A 12,153-nucleotide genomic window follows, 5' to 3' on the forward strand; every position below is an offset into this window, starting at 1 on the left:
GTAGTATGTTGTTCTATAGTGTGTTGTTCAGCCCATTTCAGAACACAGGATGGCAAAGTTAGCCAGACATGAAGACATGAGCTCATCATAGTCATCATTTCATTGCTGAACCTCTATATACCAAATATGGACCAGATTGATATCAAGCTTTTTTTTTTCAATGTAAAAAAAAATTCTGATGTGTGTTACATATACAAAATTCAGTTCTGGACAACTTAATCCTGTGTTCTGAAGTCAACCATCCTCAAATTACTGCAGCTCTCACTCACTCACTCTCTCTCTCTCTCTATCTCTCTCTCTCTCTCTCTCTCTCTCTCTCTCCCTCTCTCTCTCTCTCTCTCTCTCTCTCTCTCTCTCTCTCTCTCTCTCTCTCTCTCTCTCTAACCCTAATCCTCTCCCATTATAGTGTTTCCCCTATAATGTTACAGGTGTGGTGGGCCATCAGGCCAACGAGAACCCCAACTAGGCCAAAAACTTTTTATATATATTTATAATATCAATTCATTGGGAAATAAATAATCATTTGATTTAGGAAACTCTTGATGCGACTTGAGCTCCACTGCTTTCAGAGAGCCTTTAAATGATTGCAGAGAGAGAGCGCGAGCATTTCCAAGGCATGGCACCGCCTTAAAAGAGAACGGGAATATAACCTAATATATTAATAGTTTTCCTCCAAAAATATAGATGCAGGTGAAGTGAGAGGAAGCTCTATGTTAGTTTTCTGCATAACCCATAAATGCTTCTTAACATCATTATGTGATCTCCCATGCGCCTTCTCTTCGGGTCTTTTTCAGTGTCACTCACCAGGCCTGAAAAACCTTGTAGGGGAAACACTGATCTCCCTGTATTAACTCAAAGGTTCCCCTCCTTTAACAGCACAATGATCAAACATTCTTGTCTCTTTCTGTTTTTGTTTTAATTTCCCAACTTTATTCATTTTTTTTTCTTTTTTATTATTATAATTTTTCTGATTTATTTCTATTTAATTTGTTTTCTCCTTTTTATTCTTTTTATTTGATTTTTTTGTTTTGTTTGTTTCTTTTTTTTTTTTTTTCCTTTTCTTCTTTTTTTCCCCCCCTCCTTTAGATCGTAATGTCTCACTTGCCTATAGCTAAAAGGTAAGCCTGGTCACATGAACGACCACAACCCGTTCTGATTGGCTCTTCCTACTGACATTTCAGCCTGACCTGCGCTCTCTCCAATTCTCTCTCCTGCATATTGTGTGTTTTCTCTCTTCATGTTTACTCCTCCGTGTTTTCTTCACTCCAAGCAGGTCTGCATGACTTTACAGCAAGTCTTGTCTGACTCTAGAAAAGGAAATGTCATTTTCAGCTCATCTGTGAGTGTAGTTTGGTGTCATATTTAACACAGTCTGTAACAACAGGCCATGAGATTGAGATTTTTTTTCATTTTCTGAGCTCAATTCAAATCTTCAATTCCCCAGTCTATTTGTCCTTTCCTCCTCTAATTTATAATTAATTGTCATATAAACAGAAACAAGCTCAGTAACATATTTAGTTGCCTATTATTTACAGAACCAGCAGAAACAGAGCATTCATTTGGGGTCATGTCTTGTTTTAATTTTGGCACCTAAAGTTCATCGAGTTCTAGTCTAAACTGTGCATTAGTTTCATAGTTTGTTCCAGCTGGTTTCCCTCCACATCTAGTCCAGTTCACAGTGTATTGTAGATTAATTAAGCCCATAAATCTTTTTCTCTAAGAGCAGAAACATCAGATAACACTACTGACAGAGACACAATGTTACTGAATGCTTAACAATAGAGCAGCAGAGGAGGCAGGTTTACTAATCAGATCATTATATTTAAACAGTTATTAGCTTGTGTCCATTCATCTGTCTTTCACATTATCATTTGATTTTTATTTGTTGACAAAAAAAAGGTCATATATTTTATTTTATTATAGTTCTTGTTTGGATTTAGTCCCTTTTTAGTTGTGAAAAAAGGTTGTCTGAATATTTGACCTCGTAGTTTTCATTGATGAAATGAACACTGACACACTCATAGTAACGTGATCAGTTGTTAAGATAGGAGCACTGATTATAACAGCTTTATGCTAATTGGCCACAACCAGCTACCTGCGGGTCCCACCCACAGTTAAGAGGGTAAACAGTAGCCAAAAACAAAGTGACAGGTTCACTAACACACTGACATCACATTATATATCCCATGTTCACTATGACAAAAATCATCACATTGCAGCAACAAACAGATTTTAAACATTTTTAAGCTCTTAAGCAGCTAAATTGTAAATTGGGTCTGGTCATTCCAAAAGGGTAAAGACCCTCTTGGACATCTTTCCTATTACCTATTGGTACATGTTGTCTAGCTTCAACCTTTTTTGTGGTATTGCTGCCAGATTAAAATGATTCATCAGCCTGTGTAACTTACCAGATCTTCATTATACCAAACTACACTCTGTGTCCTGATGAAAGTGACGGATCCTTTTTATTTTTAACCGTGTGAGATTTGGACTCTTTTGTTCTTGAACCCACTCAATAATTTTCCCGTCTGCTCTGTTAACCTGCGATGTCACACTGACCTGGTGAAACTCTGCCTCTAACCCTCTGTATGCTCCTCTCTTCCTGGTATTGATATGATGTAGCACTACACACATGCACGCACACACACACACACACACACATACACACACACACAAAGTGACACAATGGGTAAGCATACCTGTTAATATTCTACACTCAAACACACTGACTGAATGTATAACTTTGAACTAACATTAAAGTAATGTTTCTTTTTCAGTAGTGTGTATGTTTGCTATAAGTACTTAGTTTGGTCAAATTAAGCAGAAAGGATTTTGAAGTTCAGTGTTTTCTGTGTCATTATTGTGTGTGTGTGTGTGTGTGTGTGTGTGTATATATGTGATGTCATTGTGTGTGTCATGTCTTTTATATTCTGTCTTCTCTGTGTTTGGCAATTTTTTCAAATTTCTGTTTTTATTCAGTTTTTTTCTGTTCTTGTCACTTTCTTCTTTATTTTCCTTATCTCCCATTTCCTATATATTTTGTTTCCTCTCCTCTCCTCTCCTCTCCTCTCCTCTCCTCTCCTCTCCTCTCCTCTCCTCTCCTCTCCTCTCCTCTCCTCTCCTCTTCTTCCTCTCTTCTCCTCCCCTTGACTCCTCTCCTCTCCTTCGCTTTCTTTTCCTCTTTTCACTCCTCTCCTCTTCGCTCCTCTCATTTCCTCTCTTCTCCCTTTTCCTCTTCTCTCTCCTTACCTCTACTTTCCTCTCCTTTCTTCTGCTTTCCTTTACTTTCTTTTCATTTTTTCCCCTTTCTTTTCTTTTCTTTCATCTCCTTTCCTCTCTTTGCCTTTCCTGCCTTCTCCTTTATTTTCCTTCCCTCTCCATTCCTCTCCTCTCCTCTCCTGCTCCTTCTCTGCTCCTGCTCCTTCTCCTCTCCTCTCCTCTCCTCTCCTCTCCTGCTCCTGCTCCTGCTCCTGCTCCTGCTCCTGCTCCTCCTCCTCCTCCTCCTCCTCTCCTCTCCTCTCCTCTCTCCTCTCCTCTCCTCTCCTCTCCTCTCCTCTCCTCTCCTCTCCAGAGGAGCATAGTGTAATGTATCTAATGGTCCCTAAACCACTAGACAGCTTTAACCTGCTCAGAGTGAAGGGGAAGGGTCTGAAGCAGAAGGTCCTTCATGCTAGCTGTGACTGGTACGGCCTGTAGATAGAACACTAGCTTAGCTCTTCTACTTCATCTACTTTAATTACATCTTTGGACTCAATATGTCCCAACATCACATGTGGAAACTATTGTAAATTGAATCAAAAGCAACTTAAAACAAACGTGTTACATTCACATAATCAAGTAAACACATTTTCACTTTATTTGATGGCCAGTGAGAACCGAGCTGTGTAACATCAGCTCTTTGCTTGTTGTGTTCTCACTAAATCCAAATAGTTGTGTAGCCTGTTATTTGTTACCTTCACACCACTGATAGCGAAAGGCAAGTGTGAAACATATGATGTGGAGACAAGTTTATTTATATAGCTTTTAATGACACACGTAATCTCAGAGGACCTCACAGAGGGGGGAAAAAGCCTTTAAACAGAAAGTGTGTAGTTTCATAGTGTGATATTGTGTGTTTCTATCATATTAGTTCATTTGTAGGGAAGTAGAATAGAAATGAGTAAATAGAGCTTGTGTGTTGTCCCGTGTCTGTCCTGTCTATGTGTGTGTGTGTGTGTGTGTAGAAGTGTGTGTAGAAGTGTGTACCGTCTGCCTCAGTAGGGCAGCATAGGGTGTGATGTAACTTTTCTTGTCATCCCCTCATCCTTTTTTCTCCTCTTATTTACCTCCTCCCCTTTTTATCCCTTCATCCATCTCCTCACACGCCCCCCCCCCTCAAATCCATCCACCTTCCCCCACACCCCACCCACCCACACAGGCTCCTGCCTCGAGATTCTTCGGGGAGAAAGTCCGGCACTTGGGGAGGCCGGGAGCGACTCGGCGTCCCCCATGTCTCCTCGGACTAGCAAGAGCCGCATGTCCATGAAGCTGCGACGCTCCTCTGGATCAGCCAATAAGACTTGAGCTGTTTTTTTTTTTTCTTTTTTCTTTTTTTAACCGCAGCTCAGCCGGAACTGACACTTCATATCACGTTACTCCTTTTATGAAAGACATTCAGTCTGTAAAACGGTTCTGTTAAAAAAATTAAAAATCCCCCCTCCCTCCCTCCCTCCCTCCCTCCCTCCCAGCATGCTGCAGTTCTGAGCAGACACTGGCCTTTTGTTTTTTTAGCTTTGTGGCACAGTTGTACTCAGAAACACATCATAGTTTATCTACTCTACTGTATGTTTGTGAGCTATAATTATACTGTAACTTCATTTTGAAAGTCTTCACAGCTGCTGCATTTATCCTCAGCTTTGCTCACATAAACCAGTTAAACCAGTGCTGCAGCATGCTGATCTTTGCCAAGGTAGCAAGTGCAGCCTAAGCAGTATTAGTTTCATCAGGTTATTTTACAAGACAAAAGGAGAGACCCACGTGGACCAGGATCAGGTCACACTACAGACTGATTGACTGTCAGTCTACAGGAGCACACACAAGTTCTGCTCCTTCATCCTCATCTGTGCCATGTTAGGAAATGCACAAACTCTAGTTTAGTGTAACCAGGACTACCAAAAAAAAACAAAAAAAAAAAGCTAAAGTGTGCCACATTGTACCTCGCTCTATTTTTCAGCTCGACTACCTGTTAGAGAGCCGGGGAGAACAAATCTCATGCGTGACGTCATGCTCTTAAAATCTGTATATTTGTACTATATAGTCAGCCTGCGTGTGTACAGACAGAAAGCTGAGTTTTGATATTAAAAAGTTTTCAGAGTGACGGCACTTGTAGAAAGTCGATGAAAAAGCAGGATAGTAAATAAAAAAAGGTCTATTTTTGTTGTCGGAGCAGCATTAAGCCCATAAAGACAGTACCGAAGAAGGTAGGGGGGGTCGCTTTCTACTCAGTCCTCATGAAAATGTAAATAAAAAGTCAATCATTTGCTTCCAATAAAATAAAAAAAAAGTTCCTTCGCTTTAACGCCAAAAATATTCATGTTTGAATCCAGAAGTAATCCCCCCCCCCCCCAGACTGAACATGAGCACACCCCTCCCTCCCTCTCTCTCTCTCTCTCTCTGAGTGAGCAGTGTTATATAGTGATGATGGAGGGATTATTTGTCTTTCATTGATGAGAGGAAACACATCAAACAGATAAAAAGAGCGAGCACTTGTTACATAAAGTTGAGTTAAGATGTTTGGGGGGTTTTTTTTTGCTCATGCTGTAAAATGTGGACAAGCACTGATGTTTAATACTTTTTTTTTTCTTCAGTCTGTTAAAATGTGTTGTTATTCTGTTGTTGTTTTTTTATCAACTGTTTTCACTCAAACAAGAATGTTGCTGTCACTCTTGTCATCCGATGCAACAGAACCACAGCTTTTCTTTTGTTGTTCGTCTGAGTATATATAAATATATATATTCTGTATATCTATATATGTATGAGTCTAAATATAAATATATATATATATATAGTAGATATAAGAATATCTATAAGAATGTGTACAGTGTGAGAAGGCTTGTTGTGTATATACTGTTATGTGAGAAATAGCTGCCAAAGCCAAACAGATGGGGTTGACACTACAAGATTTCATGCTTTCAACACTTCCTCTTTTATAACCTGTTTGCACTTCATACTGTAGGAGTTTCATCCTGTTTTTTAGCTCAAATACGGCCAACATGTGTAACCTTGATGCCACAGCCAGACTCTGGAAGAACAGAGGAACCATTAGGGATCGTCCATGATCTTGTGAATTTGTTTCTGGGACATCCACGTTTGTTATAAAATGTCAGCTTTTGTTTGTTTTCATTTCCTCCAAATATGAGTTACTGTAAAACTGAGGAGACATGATGGGCCTGGTGTGTGAGACAGAACTTAACATCACTATAGCTCCGTATGTAGAGTGATGGGAAGAAGTTTTAGTCCATCATTTTTCAGTGTTTGTTTTACTTGTTAAATAAGGGTTAGTGTCTGTTGGAGGCAGTTTTAGTGGTAAAAAAAAATTAAAAGAGGAAAATCAAAGCATACAAAAGAAAGATGGTGTGTATCCAAGGCCAAAGATGGGGGGAAAAATTACAGATGGCAACTTGTATAAATGTGTTTCTTTTCCATTGTTTTCTATTCCTGCTCTTGTATTTAGACTCATCCCTCAGCTCCAGCTCTGGATGGAGGGGATCCGCATGTTATCACACTCCAGAAAATCTAACACTACCATTTTTGTGTATTTACCATCTTCATTCGAGCACTCCATCAGTCAGACTCAACAAAAACATTCAAATTTGTTTGTATGGTTGAAATATTTGAGGTGCGCTTGATTTGTAGCACCTCGCTGGCCTCAAGCACTCATTTCAAAACTTAATCATTATTATTTTCATATAATAATCATGGCTGTGGTTTTCCAAGGGTTTGTCAGGACTGAACGTTCATTCATGTGATCCCTTATAAAAGAAAATCTACATACTGTATATGAAAGATCTGTATGTGACAGTATAGATATCATGTATTATAAAGGTTTTGCATAATGCTTCACTGCTTAATCAAAGTGTGTTACATGGCTGTTTCTTCAGTTTCACTTTTTTTCCACTCACATATCCTCCATGGAGAGGAAAGGGATTGTAAAACATTGTTAAATTTTTAAAAAAGCCATCTTAAAATGAGTCTTCCCATTAAGTTATTGCTGTTGATGTGCTTTTTAGTATTTAAAAACCAAGTGAGTGGACTCTTGAGGTTGTAGCACCTGTGGTCGAGACACGTGGTTTAGTAGCTCCAGTGCACCCCAGCACTGGTCTGTACATGCTGTATATAGACTACTGCCCACCATGACCCAAACTCACTCCTATCATGGTAACAACCCGTTTACACTCCTCCAACCTAAAAATCACATCATCTTTGGGTTAAAATACCAATGACTCCACATGATGGCTCTAGTCATAATGCTGCTTTCAGGTCCCATGGGAAAAAATTGGTACATTTCATACTTCAGTGTTGTTTTACAGATAGCAAAATAGACTCAAAATGATCTGCTTACTCAACAGGACTGAACTCAGATGTAAGACTGTAAATCGGTGTGTTTTGAATTTAAAAACTCTCTTTAGCAGCAACCAAAATCTATAGAAGTCCCAAAGTGACTCAAAGCCTTTAAACAGTATTACAAAATTCAACTAAACCGAGTCACTGTATTTGGATAGTGTTATTTTCCTGCCTCTTTAGCCCAGATCAGATTTTTTTCTTCCTGTTTGAGCAGCCATAACAACCGCAGAAATTGCCCTTATTGATACTGTGCCTGTGTAGATGGATGTGAGGCCAGTGATGGATACGGGTTCAGCTGTTGTCCAGACGTCAGTGTGGGACAAGGTTGATGTATGTAACTACTGACTATACATACTGCATGATGCCAGTTCAGTACTAACTGCATGTGTTGACCGTGTTAACAGCTGTATCACAACACACACACACACACACACACACACACACACACACACACACACTCCGCAACCTATGTTACTGTCAAAGCTGTAGTATGTAAACATGTGTAACATCTGTTTCACACACAGACTGCAAGGATGATTGAATCTGACAATAAACGATTCGTACCACAGACTGCTTTAGAGTGTGTGTGTGTGTGTGTGTGTGTGAGTGAATGCGAGAAAGTTTGACAGTGCACAACTCTCATTGATTTTAATGAACCTTTATTGACAATAATTTTAATTAGATTTCACATTCAACATCACACATATCAAAATAGTACTGTGCAGGCTTCATAGAACAATTCTAAATGTAACTTTTTAATGACAAAAAAAAAAAACATGAGCATGTTGTCATAGCTTCACCCACCCCCACCCCACCCCTCTGTTATTTAGGCTATATGTTTATTGTGTTGTCTTGTTGTTTTGCTTTAATCTCATGGTGTGTTTAAGTTTTAAAAGGAAATAAGTGTCAGGCTTCATGTTTTCATCCTTGGTCATTTTTACTACAGTACAGAATTATATGTATTTTTTTTAATCATCAAATTCATTCATTCATTCAACCACATTTACATTTTTAGCATCATGAAGGCATTTTTAGCAAATATCTCAACAATAGTCTATAATCATAAAGACAAAAGACATTTTTTTAACTAGCTGTACTAACATTAAACGCTCCATTTCTGTATGAAAATATTTTATAGCTGAGAAGTCAATTGGCACATTTATTATAAAAGGCATATTATGGTCTATTTGATTATTCGCTATTCTCGTTTGATTCTTTTATTGTTAGCTGTACATTGAAACCATCTTTAAAATGGAGTTAGGACATTGATTCTGTCTCCACTTCTCGGGGGTAAGAAAGGTCACTCTCTAAACGTAATTCCAGCTCATTGATTATGGTCTGGCTCAAGTCAGTAATGTAACACACTGGACTCCTCCCGAGCATCAGTGTAATCGGATTACTTTGCCACGGACATGAATGAACTGTGTCAATCATTGCGTCAATATATGTTAAATGAGTCTCTCCTAATGTCGTTAGTCATAATCAAAATGTCCTCAGTCTAACAAGTAACCCTCTCAAGATGACACCAACTGTAGCATTTGAGTTACTGTGTTTGAATGTCAAATCGTGAAGACAAGCTGAACAAAAATGGCAATACAAATAAAATATATTCTGTATATGAGAACAGAAATATAGAGACTGACTCTAACTCCCTTGAAACAACCAAAAAATACCGACAAACATTTTGATTATCTCTAAAGTTTCAACATCCTTTAAAGATATTTGGTCACTATGATCAGGCTCCAGTTTAATCTCTGTATTATAATAACCCTGATGTTAAAGTTCGTTAATTTGATTATGGACCATATTAGATCTGCCTGTTCAATAAATACAAATGCGAGATTGGATCACTCATTATGGTAGAATCGTTAGAACTACATGTGGAGAACTGCAGAAGCCCCTTCATGTTTGCGGACATGGTTTCAGCACCATGGACAGAGTGTCGTGCTTAATTTATACTTCATCAAAGTTAGTTTCAGCACCATGGACAGTTCAGCGTTACCGTGTTAATATTTAACTGTCTTGTTTCAGTGACGTAATCAGTTTGTATAATGACCATTTATTTATTATATGTGCGTCAGCTTAGTATTAAGGATGCATAATGAGCGTTAAACAAGAGGGACAACAGAACAGTGGCTGACAGTTTTGTATTTCAGTGTAAATGAAAACCATAAACAACTTTATATAATATTCCGTTTGTCCAAATTATTTCAACTGTGTGTCTCGCGCCTGTTTTAGGGTCTCACGGACATCTGCAGCAGCATCACCTGCCGGTTCTCGGTGGGGTGAGACTTGTTGATGTGTCTCGTGAGCCCCGGGGAGCTGAAGAATGTGGACGGACAGTGCTTGCACGTGAAGATCTGCTGCTGCTGCTGTTGTTGCGGCTGCTGCAGCTCGCGCTCCCCGCTGCCGCTCTCTTCTCTGTGCACGTGGAACATGTCCGGTCTGAGTCCTCCTCCCAGTGTTCCCGCCAGTAACTCGTCCCTCATCGCGTGCCACAGACGGTGCTTGTCCCTGATTTCAACGGACGGGAAGCGCGCGCCGCACAGGTGACACAGAAACACCTGGTTCTGTCCGCCGCTGTTCTCGCGCGCTTGTCCGTAAGCTGAAAGTGGAGGAGAGGCACGCGCTGTCATCTCGTGCGCGGCCAGGTGTTTCTTCAGGTAAGCCTGACGGCGGAACTTCTTCCCGCAGTACCGGCACTCGTACACGTCCTCCTCCGGTAACGCCTGCATAAACGGTAGAGGAGCGTGCGGCTGCTGCTGAGGAAGGTCCGCGCGCTCCTCTGGGTTAGATAGAAGGAGGCTCGAGGCTGGACTGTCCGCCGCTCTCACGTGCTGCTGCAGGTCCAGGCAGCTCTCTACCGGACTACGGTAATGGCACGAGGAATCATAGTGAGGAGGCGCGAGGCTGTTGTTGTCGGGGCTGTCTCGAGACCTAGCGTGCAGCAACAGCAGAGAGGGCTCGCGCCTGACTCGGGAGCTGTCCTGCGCCTCTTGGTGCTGATTCGTGTTGATGCGCAGCAGCTCGTTCTCCTTTCCCTCCATATCTACCGGTTGCCTCTCGTGCTGTATGGGCCCTCGTGCCTCTTTTAACGGCTGGCTCTTGTTGGTCGCAGTCTCTCCTCCTCGGTTGGTGACCGGACGCGGTTTGTGCCAGCGCCGGTGGGAGGCCAGGTTGGCGGGACAGCTGAAGACTTTGTCGCACTCGGGGCACCGGTACTCCACGCGCACTATGCGGGAGCACTTGTGCTGCGCGAGGGAGAAAGGGTCGGGGTACTCCTCTTTACACAGCTGGCAGATGAACTCTCCAAGCGGCGGGTTCCCGGTAAGACCAGATTTCTCCCGGTGCCTCCTCAGCTCGGGACTCTCCTTCTTGATCCGCAGACCTAAAACCGGCGAGGTCGTGACCTCATCCTCGAAGTTCAGTTTCCGGTTCACTTTGGGTTTCTTGGATGGGTTTCCCGCCGCCGGTTTGTTGTGTCTGTTGCTGTTCACGCGCTGATCCGGTTCCAGGAACGAGCCTTTCCTCTCCGCGTGATGCGGCTCCTGATTCATCAGTGTCAGCGGGGGGAACAGGTGCACGTGAGCCATACTCTGGTCATATTTGTCATTGTGACCGTAGGACGGCGCGTGGTGGTGGCGGCTGCTGCTCGCGAGGAGTCTCTCGATAGAAGTCGGCGTGGAGCTCACTAGGAACGGTAGCTCCGGTAACTCTGCCGGTAGCTCTGACACCGGAGAGGATGTCAGGCACCTGCCGGCGAATAACGGCTGCTTCTCTCTTTCCTCGTGCTGCTCCAGCAGTCTCGTGCCAACTGGTTTGACGGGGCTTAAAGTGAAGTCACGCGGCGGAGGTGGAGGTGGGAAGAAGCAGGAGAAGTCACCACCGGGAGTCAAAATGTCCACCTCGCTCACCTGCTCCTCAGTCTCCGGTAACTGCGCGCGCCGGTCCGCCTCTGCCTCCAGCGCTGACTCCACGTGTGGGCTCCACGCCTCCCTGACACCGGCGGAGTCCTCGCGGGACACCGGGAGCAGTCCTACACTCACCACACCGTTCTCCTTCACCCTCTCCGGTTTACTCCCTTCAGGTTTATCGCTGTCATAAGTTACAGGACTGCTGTTACCGTTATTTCGTGACCGGTACGACGCCGAACATCTCCGGTTTCTCTTCACCAAGAATCCTCGAGGCATGGTGATGATGATGAAGCTCGGCGCGTGGCACCACCGGGCGGAAAGAACAACAACTCTTGTCTCGAGCGCACTTTCAAGTAGAGCTTTGAAGTCCAAGAGAGAGAGGGAGAGAGAGAGAGAGGCGCGTGCAGGTATGGCATGAGAGAGAGAGTGTGTTTCAGTGTCTGTGATGCGCGTGTTTGTGTCCATCAGTGTCTCTCTCTCTCTCTCTCTCTCTCTCTCTCTCTCTCTCTCCTCTCTCTCTCTCTCTCTCGCTCTCTATCAAACATGCACGCGCAACACGCACAGCTTAGCTACATATTTTGAAAAGTAACCCCTCCCCAAAATAAATTGAAATGAAACAGCAGACTTAATGAGACAT

The 12,153-nt window shown here is 42.4% G+C and overlaps 2 protein-coding genes across 2 annotated transcripts in view; one reads left to right on the top strand and one right to left on the bottom strand.

Moving 5' to 3' along the window:
* ralgapa1 (Ral GTPase activating protein catalytic subunit alpha 1) overlaps nt 1-4,702 on the top strand; it is a 66,833-nt gene extending 62,131 nt beyond the window's left edge. The window contains 1 exon segment of the mRNA XM_053335458.1: nt 4,418-4,702. Within this exon segment, the coding sequence (XP_053191433.1) occupies nt 4,418-4,563 (146 nt within the window). The 3' untranslated portion in view covers nt 4,564-4,702.
* A 5,134-nt stretch (nt 4,703-9,836) lies between these two features.
* LOC128375179 (insulinoma-associated protein 2) lies at nt 9,837-11,792 on the bottom strand. Its single transcript, XM_053335464.1, has one exon. It carries the CDS (start codon nt 11,790-11,792, stop codon nt 9,837-9,839), a length of 1,956 nt encoding a protein of 651 aa, XP_053191439.1.
* Nucleotides 11,793-12,153: the final 361 nt, after the last annotated feature.

Source organism: Scomber japonicus, chromosome 16, assembly GCF_027409825.1.
Source record: "Scomber japonicus isolate fScoJap1 chromosome 16, fScoJap1.pri, whole genome shotgun sequence".
NCBI lineage: Eukaryota > Metazoa > Chordata > Actinopteri > Scombriformes > Scombridae > Scomber > Scomber japonicus.